Source organism: Seriola aureovittata, chromosome 20 (genome assembly GCF_021018895.1).
Source record: "Seriola aureovittata isolate HTS-2021-v1 ecotype China chromosome 20, ASM2101889v1, whole genome shotgun sequence".
Classification (NCBI taxonomy): Eukaryota; Metazoa; Chordata; class Actinopteri; order Carangiformes; family Carangidae; genus Seriola; species Seriola aureovittata.
Window position 1 is genome coordinate 14,705,244 of NC_079383.1, and position 18,070 is coordinate 14,723,313.

General features: G+C 44.0%; 2 protein-coding genes across 3 annotated transcripts; one reads left to right on the plus strand and one right to left on the minus strand.

The window, feature by feature from the left end:
* The first annotated feature begins 315 nt into the window (after positions 1 to 315).
* csrnp1b (cysteine-serine-rich nuclear protein 1b) lies at positions 316 to 13,386 on the plus strand. 2 transcript variants are annotated; one of them, XM_056364340.1, is made up of 5 exons: positions 316 to 534; positions 7,019 to 7,217; positions 9,299 to 9,558; positions 9,649 to 9,945; positions 10,088 to 13,386. In XM_056364340.1, exons 2-5 carry the CDS (start codon positions 7,037 to 7,039, stop codon positions 11,090 to 11,092), a joined length of 1,743 nt encoding a protein of 580 aa, XP_056220315.1. In that variant the 5' UTR covers positions 316 to 534; positions 7,019 to 7,036; the 3' UTR covers positions 11,093 to 13,386. The 2 variants fall into 2 exon arrangements, with proteins under 2 accessions (XP_056220315.1, XP_056220316.1); XM_056364341.1 differs by lacking the exons at positions 316 to 534; positions 7,019 to 7,217 and adding an exon at positions 7,225 to 8,315.
* Positions 13,387 to 14,717: 1,331 nt separating this feature from the next.
* On the minus strand, positions 14,718 to 16,899 carry LOC130161390 (chymotrypsin-like elastase family member 2A). The gene is made up of 8 exons (XM_056364657.1): positions 16,866 to 16,899; positions 16,625 to 16,719; positions 16,269 to 16,375; positions 16,022 to 16,150; positions 15,647 to 15,783; positions 15,389 to 15,534; positions 14,984 to 15,133; positions 14,718 to 14,887 (listed from the first exon to the last, which is right to left on the minus strand). The coding sequence occupies exons 1-8, from the start codon at positions 16,897 to 16,899 to the stop codon at positions 14,870 to 14,872; spliced, it is 816 nt and encodes a 271-aa protein (XP_056220632.1). The 3' UTR covers positions 14,718 to 14,869.
* Positions 16,900 to 18,070: the final 1,171 nt, after the last annotated feature.

Here is an 18,070-nt window from a genome sequence, read left to right on the forward strand (position 1 = left end):
ATCTATCTATCTATCTATCTATCTATCTATCCATCTATCAATCTATAGCATCAAAATATTTTCACAAACTCACCACCAGAGGCTCACCCTCACCCCTCAGTAGCTCAATGGTGAGTACATATTAATTTTTTTTTATGTGACATTTTATCTAGTAGGCTATTAATACAACGGCTAAGCATATGTAATATCTGATGCAGGTAGTACGGGTACAGTAACATAGGAGGACGGGCAGGAAGCGGCGTGGGCAGCCTCCCTGTGTCACCGCCTGCGTCAGACCAGACGCCAGGAGGGAGTTTTCCACTGACGAAAAAGGCTGCGCTTCTCGGCAGTCTGCTACAGACAAGGGAAGCGCTTCAGCTGGTACGGAGCCCCGTGCGGCAGCGAGACACACAGACAATAGCACCGAGAGCCGTGTATATGCGGGGATAAGCGCTGTATTTATTTGTGCCATTTGGATTACTTCCACCGTTACCCCATCGGCTGTTTATCCAACGCTATTTTGTCACTAATGGTGATCGGATACTTGAATTGGTGGTGAGTACAAGCAGAATCGGGAGTTCGCTGTTGGGTTATTGAACACCGTAATTTATGTGTTTAACCTCAACGGAGGAGGGAAACCAAATAGTTTGAATGTTCTTTCCTCTGTATCGGAGTCATTTAAATGGAGTATTTGTGTAGCGGTGTGAGGAAATCCCGTCAGAGATGAATTCTCGTGGTTTAGTGGACGGATTTTCTTTGAGAGCACACTTTACATTTAGTCGCGTTCCTTTTAACTTGACGGTTCATTGTATAAATATTGACACGGTCGGCTGCTCGTTCAAGTGAGTTTAGACTAACTGGCTTCGTGTGTAGTTCAAGCACAGGTGATCACAATCTGATAACGGCGAAGAATTAGAATAATTTGTTGATTTAGGCGAGATTCCAACAATCCGCTTGATTCACTTATTGATTCGTATATCGATCGCTGATTATTCATGTTGGTAGTAACTTCGCAGCTCACGTCGGGAGTGTCTCGCTTTGCATTTCGCCCGTGTTTTCGGCTGTGGATTCATTTATGTGAACTGTTGATGAGGTCGGCTTTGTGTATTCAGCCCGTGTGGAGTTGTTCTTGTTCACCTCAGCGGTGCTGGTGCGCCTCTTGTAACTAGAGCGACTCCTGAAGGCACTACATCTGAGCACACAGCTGACAGGGCTGCTGTCATTACAATTAGCATTAATCACGAGGAGTGATCGGGTCAGCGGGGAGAGAGCACTGGCTGGCCTCGGGACCTGCACCTTCGGCCAGATTTAATCATTGATTTTTGATTGATGATTGATTGTCTAACCGTTCACACTTTGGGCTGCGAGCCAGGTGAGCTCCTTCATTGTTTGAACAATTTCCCCTCAACAGCACATGTATATATTCACTTATCATAATCAGTCACGGTGACGCATTAATGACCAGAAGTTTGTGTTGATGTGATAGACAGAAGAAGCTGTCATGCGTGCGTTTTTCCAGGTATGACACTGTTGTCTGAGGCTTTTATTTTATAGAGCCAGACCGTATCTGCTTTTGATAAAGCGACTGAATCAATTTAATCGTCTCTCGCGCGACCTCACCCGGATCATTTTTGGAATCATGTTTTCTGGAAATAGGCTACAGAGAGCTGAATGATCCTTTGTTTACAGGAAAGGAATATAGCACTTGATGCTGTCTGTTTCATGTGGTATGCATTTCCAAGGAAGGTGCAGTGATGTTAAAAAATCAAATTAAATCTTTATCTCTGCTTATATAACATCATTTTCCATTTTACACCCCAGCCCCCAGGGAAAAATAATAATAATAACTAACCAGTTTGTTGCCCCCTGCATGAAAACGAACTTAAATGACATCAAGGCACCAAAAGCTCATGTGCAATATTTGGAGTAATTTCAACCATGACAAACACCATCCATACACCCCCCTAACTCCCTCCTCTCCATCATATGATCCTGCACTCGTCTAACCTTGTGGTGCCTGCAGCTGTTAGACACAGCATAGATAATCTGGATGGCCACTTCCTGTGCACTGCAGTGTATATTTCACAACCTCAGGAAGCTCACACACACACACACACACACTCTTAGTATCTGTCTCCCCAGCTGGGGGAGGCAGCAGCAGCAGTAGTTGTAGTGCTGGGTTCAGACAAGGTTGTCTGTGCCTGCCTCATTTTGGTCACGCAGGATGGCCCCCACACTTTTGTGCTCGGAGACAGGGAAGGGGAGGGGAGGGGAGAGGGGTGTTGCAGGGACTCTGCCGGCGGTGTCCCACACACACACACACACACACACACACACACACACACACACACAGCAAGGGAGAGCTCCCATCTGCTTTGTCCTCTCCCAGCATTCCATACTGCAAGTGTCCCAGACTGGAGCGTGACCCCTGAACCTAAAACCACCTCCTCCCTTCCTCCACACACACACACACACACACCCAAAGCTGCATGTTTGTTGCTAGCACAGTGTAATGCAAAGGAATTTTTCTCTGAGATTCCCTTAACTTTGTTGTTTTTACGCACTGCACAGTTTCTGATCCATGCAAATATTTCTGCATAGTGACTACTAGACTGCTAGGCTTAGTTTTTTGGCTTTGTTTTTGGTTAACAGGAGAAGGAAAGTAACCTAGATCAGAAAGAGTGCAGTCTGACTCCTGCAGGCATCACCTGGCCATTCAAGTTTGGCCTGCATAACAGATTAATGACAGCTGAGGGCATGTGAGGTCCACGTGCAAGCTAATACCGTGTCAGGTGGGGCAAAGAAAGGTAGCTCGCTCTGCTGAGAGCAGGACTTTCCAGTGGTTAGCAGTAGAAAACACATCTGGGTTAGATAGAGCCTGTGTTCTTCTCCCGCTATTACAGCGAGAGTGCTGCTGCCAGAATGGAATTCCTGTGGCTTGGAGACATGACATTATTTATTTGTTTTGTACGATTCTCCCTCCGTCTTCCCACTACCTCTCCTTTTTGGAATCAGTGTGTGCACGGGTCGAGGCAGAGGAACAGAATGTTTCTGTGGCACAGTCTCAGCCAGCTTTGGGCTTCAGCGAGAACAACAGGCTCATAGAGGAGAAAACAGGAGCTCTCCCTGCTTTGTTCCAGCAGGTGGAGCGCTTCTGAGGAACAGCTGAGCTTAAGAAACCAGCCAGTGTTTCCCCAGCTGTGCAGGAGCCGGAATCCAGCTCACTGTCACCTTGATGGCTCCGATCAATTACCTCCGTCTTCTCAGTGACAGAGCTGGAAGTGAGAGGTGTGATACCTTGAAGCCTGGAGGAGGAGTGTAGGGGGGGGGGGCCTGCCCAGACACGCTCCCACACACACAAACAGACTCCCAGGCTCATCATTATCACATTTTATGAGCACTCAACTCAGTCAGTCATTCAGACACTGCACTTGGTTGTCAGTGTGCCATGTAAATGCTCTCGGCTGGCTGAGATTAGTGCAACTTGTCGCTCCCACCCTCACTGTTATCAGCTGCTAAGGGGCAGAGCAAGGGGGCAAAGTCAACTGTGACTTGTCCTGTTGGGCTGAGGGGGCAGAGAAGGGCAGTTCAAACTGGCTCCTGGTTGATGTCTCTTTAAATGCACGGATGCATTTTATTTTGGTAGATTTTTTAGATTTTTCTTGGATTTATGAACAATTTTGGGTTTTCTGTTTTTTTTCTTGCTCTTATATAATAAATGTGTTTCGTCAAACTGACCTAGAGATGAAGTTAGGGATCAAAAAATCCCTTTGAGCAGTTATATTAAGTGAAGAAGTAGAGTAATGTCACACTATAAATTTTTTATTGCATCTTATTTTGCAAAATGGTCTTAATAAGTGATTGATTAAAGCTGCCTTTTTCTACATCCTGTTCAAATAGTTTAAGATTCCTTAAGCTGTCTGCAGATAAAATAGAAATGAATTGGGATTCTGAAGTCATATTAACAGCCTGTAGCTGCATGTATCAAGATAATGTTATTCGACTGACATAGTTATGCATCTGACTCGAGCTGTGTAGTGCTTCTGGTGACAAATCTCCTCACTCCAGATTTATCTTCCCAACTCTGTGACAACTGGCTGGGGAGCACCTCAGCGGATGCGTTCCTTATCTGCTGCCTGTGTGCGGTTGATGGAATGACAGTAATGCATAATTTAGTGCGCGTTGAAAACATGCTGTGCTCCATCTCTGGCTCGGCTGTCCGATCACATCCATTCTCCTTTTAGAGCAGACATTCACGGGCAGCGCTTTCTTGAGGAGCCAGCTCTGAATTCTTCTCTTTTATCTTTTTTTCCTCCTTCCCCTCCACCCTTTTGCAAATGAGTCATTGCACGATTGTTGTCTTTTTAGCCTCGGTCCCTTGTTCCATCCGCTCGCCCTGCTCTCTTGGCCTTGTTCTGTGGGTGAAGCGGCTGAGCCGGCTGAGAAGCTCCAGATTGACTACAAGCCGTCCCCTTGCCAGGATTAACCTCTCGCCATTGTTTCTGCCCGTTGAACAGGATTAACAAATCAATGTGTCAGGTAGACTGCAGTCAAGAGACAATGACCCAGTTCTGACACCACTGCCCCCCACCCCTCTCCCTCTCCTCCCCTTCTGCCTCACTGCAGCTTTTAATTAAAAAGACTTTGCTTAGCTGGCGCTATGCACTCCCTTGAGGATGCCTCACAGCTTTGTTTTCATTTTTTTTCACAAGGAATTGGGGGTGGGAGTGATGGCAAAAATGTAAGGTGAACCCATGTGTGCTCCCCTTTTCTCGCGCACAGAGATATATTTATAAATATATATATATATATATATATATATGCTGTGCTGTGGTGTTCGGAGCACACATGTTGTCTGATAAGTGAATACGAAAGCAACAGATGCTGCACCCAGGTGTTTCTAAACAGTTTCAAGGCAAATCCAATGATCTGATAATATTAGTAGCTGTGAAAGGCATTTGGAGATTATTTCCTGCTCGAGTAAGCTGATGGATGGGAATTAAGCGACTGCTTTTTCTCATCGGCCGGGTAATGTAAAACACACGGAAGCACTGAGGTGGCCACAGTGCGGAGGAAGCCTTTTTGTTTGTTGCAGAGACAGTATGAGCCAGCTTGACCTATTGCAAGGTGATTCATTCATCATACGTGCACTGGGGACAACAATATCTGACTGCAGCAATAACAATAACTCCCTATACAGCTGCATAGCTGCCCCCACCGCCTGTACAAAGGTGTCAGCCTCTTGCCCTTGATTCTGACTTCTCCTTTATCCTTGTCAAAGGGAGGACTGGTTTTGCATAATTGCTCCCTGTTGCATGTAGAAAATGACCCCCCCCCCTCCTTGCTTACTTGCTTTTTTTTTTTTCCTCTCCTCCTCCTCTCTGAGTGCTGACACTTGCATAACACCCTGATAAGGCAAACGAAGCATGCAGGTCACACATGAAGTTCCTCTAAAATCATTGGCGGATCTCTGACCTATTCAGTCTTTGATGAATTTAGTTGACAGTTTAGTAATTGACATAGTTGGGTCTTAAATTTAACTTGGTCTAATGCAAATTTAAAGATCCTAACTCTGCAATTATCCCCCCCAAAAAAATCTATGAAGCCAAAAAAGAAACGGCGTGCAAAAATGATCTTTGACAGTGAGCAATTTTGACAAAATTATAGGTATTACCATGCAAATATTTGAACAAACACGGCTAAAAATAACCAAAAATTGAAGTGCATATATAACCCGCTCAAACTGCAGCAGCTGCAAGTGATTTGGCTGAGAATCTGAAGACAGTAAACAGTTTGATGGTGAAATGATCTCTTTACGGGTGAAGTAAAACCCTCCTTTCCCATTCCACATCATTGTAGGGAGTTTCTAAGCTGGAGTAGAGCCCAGTCATGTCTTCCCCTTCCCCTCACTTCCTTCCTCCCTCCACCCCTCCATCCCTCCTTGTTTAAGTTAGCAGGAGCTCGGCCACAGACAGCGATGATGACCTGTCTTGTCTTGTAGTCGCCTCGCGTTTCCCAGAAGTCGCAAAAGAGAGTTGCCTGTTATTCGTCAGAGCAAAGTGATGCATTTATGTCCCATAACCATAAAACACAACACCAGTAAACCTTCCTTCCCATCCAACATGTTAATTTTTCATGTCAGTGGTTTCTGCTCTTTCTTTTTTCTTTTTTCTTTTTCTCTCTTCCTGGAACAAATGGAGGAGACGGGAGGCTGATTTAGTTGAGTTTTGAGGGGTATTATCCCTCGTCGAAAATAAGATTTAAAGATATCAACAGGGCTCGTGCATGGAGGAGGTTTCACAGACATATTATATTATACACACACAACATTAGAGGGTAACTGGCATTCCCTCTCCTCAAGAGCTTTAACCGGTGATCATCTTTTTCATCTGTCTCTCTCTGTCTTCCTGTCTGTCTCTCTCAAGGGATTGATTGTTTTTACCGCTGAACCAGCAGCCCCTCTGCTCTGAAAGAATGCATTCAGGAGTTGCATTGCAAAACATCTTGACTATGCATAGCTGTACATGTTCACTATGAGGACCATGTGAGCGCGTTAAACGGGGACAAGCGGCTAATTCGCCCCCGCTTTGGCCTGCTGCTGACGGCTGCCTTAAGGGAAGGATTGAAATGAAAAGTCCACGGCTGGATGATCGGGTCACCTTTTGCTCGGTCCTTTATCTAATCAATGCGTTTGCTGAGCTGATGGGATTTGGAAAAGAGGGTGTAGGGTCCAGTAATTGTTGACTTGTGTGAATAGGCCTGATTGATTGCTTCCTGTGCCATGGCGAACTCCCACTCTCAGCTGAGTGCAGCAAGAGGCTGGGATGCATGCGGTCTCACATGGCCAAGCACAGGACTCGCATGTGTGCCAATAGCATTCGCAGAAAGCCTGTGTGCGCACAATAGCTTCCGTGCAACTTACAGACGATGTTAATTTATTTTTGCTCCGAAGATAAAAATCGGACTCCTCCGTGATCAAAGATGTTAAATTAAGTATGGATGATTTACTAATAACCCCTCCCTCTGCTCCCTCCTGCAGATTGCTCGCACTAGCGCCATGAGTGGGCTTCTCAAGAGGAAGTTTGAGGAGGTGGATGAGGACCCATGCTACTCCTCACCCTCACCCTCCTCCCTCTCCTCTGCCTGCTCAGGCTGGGACTCGGAGGGGGAGAGCTGCTACTCGGACACCCTGGATTCCACTCCCAGCAACCCCAGCTCCCCAGCAACAAATTTCAACAGTAAGTGTCCTCTTCCAACAACAATAAATCATAGAAAGAGCTGATGGTACATACTTAATGTGTTCTCTCGCCTTGTCTTTACTGCTCCACGGAGGCTCTGATAACAAACCCATAAAAATTGGTGGTGTGGGGGGGGGTGGATTAAGGAATTTAGGCAGCTGGCAGCCCATGAAACACTTGACAGAAATGATTTCAGACTTCTGCAATGAATACCCCTTTTGATTTCATGCCCTAAAGCTGCAAAATGGCTAATCGCATTATGCAGTGGCTGCTCACCTTGGCTCCATCTCCACCTTCTTCCCAGAGCCTTGCAGACAGACAGAGCCTCACCTGTCTTTGAGAGATGTGTGGGTTGAGCACCTTCAGGGGGGGCGGGGGTGTGTGTTTCTGTCTGGACCCGGGTGCGTCTGCTGGCCTTTGGGGGACTGGTCGTGGGTCGGAGAGGGATTGTAGTGTAGGGGGAGAAGGGCAAACAGTTGTGAGGTTTCCAGGATGGTGGGGCAGGGTGCCAAGAAGAGAAGCGTGGCAGGTTGCCAAGGCTGGGAACACACAGAGCCTTGTCTGAAGCCCGGGCATGCACCCAGCACAGGTGCTGAAAAAGGCTGAGTGAAGGGATATAAAAAAAAAAAAAGGGAGGTAGGTCAATCAAGAAAAGAAGGCACGCAGACACATCTAGAAGAGTAGATTGGGTTAGACTATTATAGTCTAGTGTTTGTGTTGGATGGAAAGTTGTTTGCCATTGTAAACCGATGGGGTAAAAAAAAAAAAAGGGCCAGCAAGGCTATCCCATTTAGAGGCAGTGGGAGAAGGTGTCATTTGTCTTCTGCAGGTGTCATAAGGCTGACTGGATTTGATGGATGTGAAGCCGAACCTGGCAGTTTATTTCATCTGCGTCACCCCTAGCGGCGGATTAGAGACACAGTGAGGCTGTTGTGAGCTTTTCTTCCCCAGAGCTCCTATTATCACACTGAGCACTCGGATTTTCCCCGTTTGACTTCTGTCACGTTTCGAGGCGTGTTGTTCGGTGTGGGTCACAAGAAAAAGCTCCTTGGCTGAGAAAATAGGAATCTACAGGCAGTTTCCCACCTCATAATAAAGGTAATTCTCAACACATGTTGAGTATTATCATCCTTTTTCTGCTCACACACACATTAAAAGAAAAAAAAAAACATTGGCTCTGGCGGCTTAAGCAGAGGAAAAAGTTGCTTGTCTGTAAGTGAGGCTCAAAAGTCGTGGTGAATATTCCCGGGCTGAGGAAGTGGAATTTATAATAAAGCTTAAATAATTGTTGGGCTTGTTCCCACATATGGTTCCACTTTGATTCCCATATGGTTTTATTGTATTTGTCTGGGTATAGAAAGATGGCTGGCTGCTGTTGGTCCTGAATGTTTTTAACAGAGAAAGGACCTTTGACTCTATTGTGACTTTACTGGTCCTTTTTTGTGGGGATTGTCAGCTGGTCAGGGAGTACAGGGTGGGCTGTTTTTATTCCTGTCCTGAGAGCTCTGCTTCCACCCTCCACCCTCCACCCTCCATCCTCCACCCCATCCGGAAGCCTCAAGCCTTTTACTCTCCTTGGTTTGTGATCCTGGCAGTTCTGCTTCCTCCACTGTGCTGGCCACCAAAGGGAAATTCCTGGGCTGGGTGTTTTTTTTTTTTTTTTTGTGTGTGTGTGTGTGTGTGTGTGTGTGTGTGTGTGTGTGTGTGTGTGTGTGTGTGTGTGTGTGTGTGTGTGTGTGTGTGTGTGTGTGTGTGTGTGTGTGTCACACAGTAGGACAAGAAACAAAGCTGGAAGGATTCTTGCAAGTTTAGATTTCACTTTACAGGATGTAAGTGTGCTGGACTCCTGTTAGCAGTGTTGTTTAATTGGGTACATGATAAGGCTTGGTTGAGGACTAGGGCAATGAATCAGAGGGGTGTCCTTTTACAGTCTGTTCAGCAGGGTTTGCACACATGAGAGGAATTCAAGTGATGGGGCATTCTGCCATCTAGTGGCACATAGCAGTAGTTATTGCAGTGACAGTCAATTCTCTTTTTTAAAAAAAAAAAGTATTCTAAGTCTGTGCTTTCTCCATCCACAGCAACATCCATCCTTAAGAAAGCCAAGAGACCACGGCGGGGCAATGTGACCTTTGACCAGGTGACGGTGTTCTTCTTCCCTCGGTGCCAAGGCTTCACCAGTGTTCCCAGTCGCGGAGGATGCACTCTGGGCATGATGCAGCGCCACAGCGCGCTCCGCACATACACGCTTGCGGAGTTTGCTGTGGAGCAGCGGCTTCTACGCCGGGAAAAATTCCTCAACAGACTCAGGGAGGAGAAGCTGGAAGCTCTCAAATTAAAGGTAAGCAAAGTTGCTCAGACACCCGTGAAGTTCTAAAATCATGGCGTTATCCAGTGTGACAATTAAACACGCTCCCGTTGTTCTCTCTAGCTGACCAAGAACGGAACCCAGGAGAGTGAGGAGGCGGAGCAGCTGACGGTGGACGACATCCCCGAGCAGGACATCGACATTAGCGGGGCCAACCTCGACGAAGGCTCTTTCCTCCAGCCTTACCCGTCGAAACGCCGCTACGCGCTGCTCAAAGCTGCCGGTGTGAAGAAGATCGACAAGGAGGAGAAGAGGCAGCTGCATGAGCTGAGGATCTCCAGGGAGAACTGCGGCTGCGACTGCCAGGGCTTCTGCGAGCCAGAGACGTGTAGCTGCAGCCTCGCCGGCATCAAATGTCAGGTGAGAGCTGAAAATCCCCTAAAACTATATGCTCAGGTGGATTTAGAGGTCGGATAAAAACAACACCCAAACACAATACAGCTGGGGGTTTATGTTACATGTATATGACAATCAATTTGACTGTTTCTTCTCCTTCTTACAGATGGATCATTCCTCTTTTCCATGTGGCTGCACCAAGGACGGCTGCGGAAACACAGAGGGTCGCATCGAGTTCAACTCCACCAGGGTACAGACGCATTACATCCACACTATCATGAAGCTGGAGCTGGAGAAGAGGCTGGAGGAGCAGTCGAGCACAGAGGAGGAGGAGGAGGTGAACACAACGGCGGCCTCTGCCTCCGTACCGGCGGCGCCCTCCTTCCCCTTTAGCTCAGAACTGGCAGCAGCTGGAGAGAACAGTTGCAGCAGCGACATGACGGACTTATCAGACTCCTCGGGTCAGAGTGAGGACTCTGAGGCAGGCGAGAGCCCGTGTGAGCACCGAACCCAGCTGGATGTGGACGAGAAAGGGCTGAGCCGTATCCTCAGCTTCAGCGAAACAGAGAACTGCTCGAGAAGTAGCAGGGACGGTGGGGATAAGAACAGTAAAGACACTTGCTGCCAGGATCAACGGCAAGAGCAACAGCAGCCATCTACAGAGACGTTTAGTAGCTTTAGCATGGTGGACTTTGCCGACGAGAATGACAATATAGACGCCGCACTGTTGGACTCTGCAGACGATCACACAGACAATCGAGCAACAGCCATTTCAGAACTTTTGGATGAGAACGCCAACCAGGGAAATGCCCTATTCCATAGCAGTAGCGTGCCACACACACCCTCCCCTACCATCGATCGCTCGGCGAGCTACAACATGGACCTGAGCCTCTCCTCGGAGTCGGACCTGGAGTTCTTTGACGGTTTCCCCTGCTTGGGGTCCAGCTCGCTCTACAACTCCCTCAAGGAGTACGAACACATGGACAACTTTTTTCAGTTTCAGTTGCCTAGTTACCCCAGCTTCCCTGCGGCTAATGACCCCGGGACCTGCCTCCTGGAGTCACTGATTGGCCTTTCAGAGTCCGTCCCCGAACCCCCTGCCACATTTACAGACAATCAGCTGTTGGAGGAAGCCATGAAATTGTCTGTGATGGAGTCTGTGAAAGTTTGACAAAACGTGAAAATCTTTGGACAGTGCAAGTGGGGGAAAAAAAAGGGGGGGGGGGGTTGGGAGTGGACTGATCATGCACATAAGATGTCAATGTCAACATGTTTGATTTTAGAGGAAGCTGTGATTTCCCTCTTGCCTAATAAATGTTTAAATTCCAGACTTGCCTTCAAAATGTTAGCAAAGCAATTTGGGATTAATGCTGTGTGAGATGGCAGCTAGTGTTAAAAGTGAAAAGATACTGAATAGAGATCAATTTGACCAGGCCCATAGAAAACCAATGATGGCTCTCAATTCCTAAGAAAGCTCTTTTAACCAAACTAATATCACCAACCATATGCTAAACAGGAAATCAACTTTTTAATGGGGCCAGGTTGGGTATCTCAACACAGCTGAATGTGCACCTCAGGGATTTTTTTCTAGCTTTCTAGCTTTTGGAGGCAATGTATGGTGACCATTGCTGTGATGGCCTTCATATGAAACCCCGAGTCAAATCACAACATAGTCCTGTTCATGTCCTCCCTGTGGGCTTTACACCCAGGTGACTTGAGTAGGTGGGGGTCCTCCCTGTGTTGTATCCTGAAGCTAGTGGACTCTTTCTCCTCAAGATCTCTCCCAAGGGTCTTATATGGTACAAAAAAGAAAATCCCTCTAAAAGCTCCTCGGTCAGCACTTTATCTGTGAAAATAGTTATGTATGAATAGGCATTGTTTTGGTTGTGTGGGGTCGATTCAACAGTTCAACGCTAAATTATGGAGTTTCTTATTTATGAGCTGGGTATCTAGAAATAATGGCTCATACCATTAAAATCTGTAGCTGTATTATCTTTATTACCTTTGTTTTAAATTATTTCCTTTTATGATTTTAATTTTTATTTATTTCTGATAAAGCCTACTTTCACTCAAGAAGCACTGTGGTTATTTTCACCAGACAGTGCAATCTTCCTTCCTTTTTTCCATATCACGTTTAGGCATTGGTATGGGAAATGGGACCACAAGTCCATCAGAAAGTATTTAATATCTATTCTCTTATACATTTAACTTTTTTTTTTTTTAGTAAGTTATTATGTCATTATTTCATTAGTTATTTAATTTAAGACTTTTTGGCAATAAAAATGGGCTGTTGTGAAGTTTACTGGATGTGCCTGCTTATCAGGGGAGCCATGCCTGCCAATGGTGTGTGCACAGTGCTTCCATTTAAGCTTTGGGACTGAAAACTGTGGAATCTCCCTAATCACTGAAACTAAATTATGGGTCTATTGTATTGCTGCCTATAATGTAACCATAGAAAATTACACTAATATTTTGTAACTAATTTATGTAGGTTGACAAAAGAATTCTAATCACTGACAAATTGAATATTTTATTAAGAAATCAAAATGAGTAATTTTCAATCCGGGACAACCTTTGTAATATATGAATTATAGAGAAATGTATACTTATGAAGGTTATTGCTCTCTAGCATTCTGAAGTATTTTTCATAGGCAGTCTTATGGTTAGATATCTTAGCGAAATGCCACTAAAACTGAGTAAATTGAAACAGATCAATTTGATTGTACTCTGAATTTTTTGGAAGTCTGTGACTTGGGTTACAACATGTTATAAATTACACATGTAAAGGGATTTGTGGATAAAAACTGCATATATTATACAATTTTTATCGCACACGCAAAACCCTGCAAATCGAAGAGTTGCCTCATTAATTACAGGACAAGACCTTTCAAAGGTGATTGTGCTGTCACCTGTGTTGAGGGACACTAGAGAGTTGATGTACATATCTCACCCTTTCTACAACTGTTTCAACAGCCTTTCTGGACCCTTTAGAAATTATGCATGCAGGTCCTGTTTGTTAAAACTTGTTCTAATTAATTGTATACTTTGAAAAGTGCAGAGTGCACATTGGAAATGTATTATTCGCTTTTTGCCTTTTTGATTACTTTCAAATCCATCCAATACATGTTCTTATGCCATGAAGAGGGCACTGATTTTTGCAAGCAAACATTTGTTTCTCTTGTACAAAACATCAATTCTCATGAAGAAATGGCAACAGTGAGTGTTTTATCAATGTAATGTATTACAGTACAGCTTTTTTTAATTTTATTTTCAAAGAACGTGTCTTACTTTTTGCCTTTTGTGTTGTACATATTTCTGCTTGAATGGTCCTGCAGAGCAAACAAAGCTGCTTTATTTTTTACATATTCACACTTTAACCTGCTGTTCAAAAACAGTTTCTTTCATCTAAGCCATTTTGACAGCCTGTCCCTCCAAATAATAATAAAAAAAAAAACATTTTCTAAATGCTTGACTCTGTTGTTTGTCATATGCTGTTTTTTGTTATATGCAGCGGTGGAAGAAGTATTCAGATCCTCCATCGAAAGTTACCGTAAAGTTTTCCCTGAGACTGGTTTATCATCATTATTATTATTATATGATGTTATTAGTGTTAGGGGTGGCATGGTGGTGCAGTGGTTGGCACTGTTGCGTCACAGCGAGAAGGTTCTGGGTTCGAACCGTGGGCCTTGGGCCTTCCTGTGCGGAGTTTGCATGTTCTCCCTGCGCCTGCGTGGGTTCTCTCCGGGTGCTCCGGCTTCCTCCCGCCGGCCAAAGACATGCACATTTGGTTAATTGGCGATTCTAAAGTGCCCATAGGTGTGAATGTGTGCGCAAGTGGTTGTTTGCCCCCACAACCCTACAAGGATAAGCGGTGAATGGATAGAATAGATGGATGAATTATTAGTGTTACTGATGTAATGCATAATGAATAAGAATAAGCATTTCACTGTCGTAGATGATTGAGGTGGAGCTAGTTTTAGCTGCTTTGTACAGTGTGTTGTTTTGCGTTGTGGTTCCCTACCTAAGGGTCAGGCTCTTCCAAAGACTCGCAAGATAAATCTTACAGGTCATAAAATTATTAATGTGAATGGGGAATCAACTTAATGCCACATAATAAACCTCTGATGCATTCATGCCATTTAGATTTAGAGGCAGAGGACAAGCAAATGTGCCCATACAGTTGCTTTTTTTACCATCTTATGTACATTTTATTGTCGTCTTTCTATACCATTAAAGGCGATATACAGTTCACAGCATATGCACTGAAATGGCATTCTTTATGTGTTTTTTTTGTGCAAACCACTGGAATTCATCTGTGGTTTCTGGTCTCCATGGTTAAGAGAAAAACACCCACTTCTTGTGATGTCATGCTGTAGCCTCCTGACTACCACCACAAACATATGGCCCCGAGATTCCAGACAAGGAGGAAATGTCGGGCCTGTGACTGCACATAGCTCACATTTGGTCACAATTAAGAAAATTTGGTTCTTTTCAGTGGATGTTTCAAGATTTTTTTTTTAGCTTTCTTTGATACATCAAAAAAAAAAGATTTACCTCCATGTTACTTCAGCCTTTTTAGCTAATGGAGGTCCAATCCCAAGAATTTTCCATCCTCTTGGACTTGGAACTAGAAAGGTCAGATTGTAAACCTTCCTACTTTTGTGACCCCTTTAACTGTGGCCCTGTTTGCAGATGTGCTGGTTGTAAGCAAAGTACAAAAGAAAAATGCATCCAATTAGAAAATAAAGACTGTGAGAAAGTACAGGAGCTCCAAGAAATGCATCAAAGTCTGAGTGCCAAGTGTAAACATGAGGCACTTTCGCCACCCTTTGGCTGAATTAAGAACTACAACCAAACACCTACTGCATATCAAACACAAATGACTTAAAGGCAGATGAATTTTATTTCACAGGTTCCATTTGATGGTTTGGGCAAAACACTGTGTCATCTAATAACCCTGTGTGACCTGAGGAAAGCATACAAAGAAAGAAAGAAAAGTCAGGCAACTGAAATATGGAGACATATTCTGAATCACATCATAGAGGCTATAGAGGAGGCTTACTGAAAAGATCCATTCCAGGAAGAAGGAGACCCTGGTGAAGACGGTGGGTTTAGTCACTTGGTTGCACATGCCAGATGGACCATAACTGACGACACCGTGGACTCTCCAAGCTCCGTCAGTGTAGCAGCTCAGGGGACCTCCAGAGTCGCCCTGAGACGGGTAGCAATAAGAGCAGACACAAGTAGTGGGTTTAAGAACCATGCAGTGAGAAGTAGGATGTTACCTCTCACTCAGCCTCTTTTATACACCTTAGCCAGTTATCTGCCGGGTGTTACCGTGGCAATGATAATTCCTAGTAACGTTGGTATTGTTGCGAGAATGATAATATCTGATTGAGTTGAGACAAACTGGTTTCATGACGACACTGCCTTGCATGAGGCAGATGCGTGCGTTTGTATACTGTACCTGGCAACCTGAAATGATCCCATCCCCTCCAGCACACACCATGGATCTCAGAGCAATGCTGCCCCACCATTCCGGCCGGGAGCAGACCGAATGCTCCACCACATTGATGGGAGCCACCTGGAGGACGGCAGGGACACTCCCTGAGTCTGTGAAGAGAGAGAGAGTAGGAATTTCTTTATTGAACGTGTGTGGGTGTGTGTGTGTGTGTGTGTGTGTGTGTGTGTGTGTGTGTGTGTGTGCGTGTGTGTGTCTACTCACAGTCCATAAGGCCCCAGCCGGTGATGTAGCAGATGAAATCATGAGGCAGCATCTGCTGAGGGGCGGGAAGGTCAGCAACAGCCACGTAGCCATTGTCATACACAGGATTAGCCAGTTTCATGATAGCAATGTCATTCCTAAGAGAAACATAAAAACATATAATTGTATCATGTAGCAGCAAACTCCTGGGTGTGAAAAAAAAAGCTTAAGTGCAAGTGTAATTAATATGTGATAGCCCTGTGGCTGACGAAGCACTTTTAAAATTGACCATCCCATCCACTTGTGAGGGAGAGTGGTAATACAGTATTTGCTCCCAGTTGTTGTCCCCACTTGTGATACTATTCCCTAGGGCAAATGCAATTGCTGTAGCTTTACCCTTTGGCAAGGTCGCCAGTCCACTGAGGATGGACAGTAATCTTCTCCACACGGATGAACTGCTCACTGCCGTCATACTCATACAGGTTATACTCACCCACCACCACACGGTACTGACTAGCTTCCATGCTGACAGGGACATATGAAACAAAAACACAATATTACTTACAATAATCACAAATGCATGTGAAAATGTACAAGTGATAGGTGAATACTGATGCCAACAAGAACCACTCGCAGCCCCTACCTGAGGATACAGTGAGCTGCAGTCATGATGAAGAAACTATCAATAAGAGTTCCTCCACAGAGGTGGTAGTATGATCCGTCATTGTATGAGTCCATCTGGAGAGAGATCTGAGAGAAAACAGAGACCAAATACACACAGGTGGAGGATTTCGTGTTATTGCAGAGATCATTCTGTATGATTAGGACGAGAAGATCAGCGATATTCAATGAATTTGTTCAATAAGTAATAAGAAAATTCCACAGCAGCATTATAAACAAAAGCACTTGAGTACCTCAAATGCAGAACATGATTTTAATCAAGTCAATTCCAATACTGCAACAGTAGAGAATCACTGTGTGTGTGTTTGTAGGTTTTACCTGCCATCTCCAGGTGTTGGGTTTAGCATCGTGGCCTCCTATGACCCTCTCATTGTGCACGTTATGGTTGAAGGGTGCCTCAGCACAAATCAGCCCTTTGGTGTACATGTGAACATAAACAGAGTGTGCAATGGTAAAATTACTGTTTGTTTGTTTTTTTGTTTTGTTTTTTTAAATCAACAACAGCACTTAAAAAGTCTAGTGTTGTTGAAAATGGTGATGTATTTCTTGAAAAGCTTACCAATGCAGGATAGAAAAGCCACAAACCAAATCATGTTGGAGCAGTCCAGGATAAATGCAGTTCGCTTCTAACTATTTATATCAGTTTGAGACTGGAAGTCCTTCAGCAAGTATTAGGCAACCATTAAGTTTCCTGCCAATATCAGCAATTGATACGGATTATTCCAGATCGAATGTACTCTATGTCATGCCATATTGGAACAAATTAGGGAAAGTGTGGTAGTCAGCAACCATATATGTATATATATATATATATATATATATATATATATATAGGCTATCTCAAAATCCATATAGTTATACTGTCAATATATTTGCATTTATATTTATATTTATATTTACATTTTTTCAATTTGGGAATTAGGTTTTTAAAGTAAAGCTCACATTTCTTATCATGGTGAGAAAAGTGCAGGTGCATTCATGTGAAGGCAAAGTCAGCTGAACCATCTGTAAAGAGCGAGGCTGGAAAGTTTCCTAGAGATAACTGTCTAAACTGATCAACAGCAAATGAATAGAAAAAATAATTCCACAGCCTGTTGATAGAGTTTGACCTTATTCAACCCCATGTTGTAAACAAGAGGACTATTCTTATTTCAGTCAAAGATACAGATGTGTAATTATGTAACACAAGCATAAATAATTATATGCATATCCAATTACATATAGAAATATCTGGAGGTAGCAGTTTATAAAATCAAATAAATATACATTTCTAAAAATACAATCCATTTAAATATAAAGTTTTAGTTATCTGCTTAACATTGAATGCATCTCTACACAAAACGTGCTATACAAACAAAGTTATCGTTTTTATTATGTTTTGTGGGAATATGGTGAGTGATTTCAGTAGTAAGTGTGACTTTAAAGTAAACTGGAGATTAAGTTCTGCCAGAACACATAAGACCTGTGTGTAGATGAGGGCGCAGTCCATATTCCTGACAGAACTTGTTCTTTCCAGATCTTCAAATTAATACAATATTCAGTGGTAACTGTAGCTGAATATAAAATGCTCCCTTTCTTTGGTGATAGGCTGAGAAAGGTTATTATTCTTGTATGCTAATTAAATATGGGAAATCAGATCATTTTAAAACAATTAAAACATTTTTCAACAAATCTGTTTATGTTTCCTCAAACATTTTCCATGTAAGGCCACAAACTGTCACATCTATTTGTGTTTACATCTTCTTTTTTTTATTAAATATCCAA

Excerpts from the sequence above, each read along its gene's own strand:
- csrnp1b (XM_056364340.1), top strand. The coding sequence starts at position 7,037 with ATGAGTGGGCTTCTCAAGAGGAAGTTTGAGGAGGTGGATGAGGACCCA. Across the intron at positions 7,218-9,298 it reads CCCAGCAACAAATTTCAACA|CAACATCCATCCTTAAGAAA; the intron begins GTAAGTGTCCTC and ends CTCCATCCACAG. Across the intron at positions 9,559-9,648 it reads TGGAAGCTCTCAAATTAAAG|CTGACCAAGAACGGAACCCA; the intron begins GTAAGCAAAGTT and ends TGTTCTCTCTAG.
- LOC130161390 (XM_056364657.1), bottom strand. The coding sequence starts at position 16,899 with ATGATTTGGTTTGTGGCTTTTCTATCCTGCATTG. Across the intron at positions 15,535-15,646 it reads CGGCTGGGGCCTTATGGACT|ACTCAGGGAGTGTCCCTGCC; the intron begins GTGAGTAGACAC and ends CTCTCTTCACAG. Across the intron at positions 15,134-15,388 it reads GGATCATTTCAGGTTGCCAG|GGCGACTCTGGAGGTCCCCT; the intron begins GTACAGTATACA and ends TACCCGTCTCAG.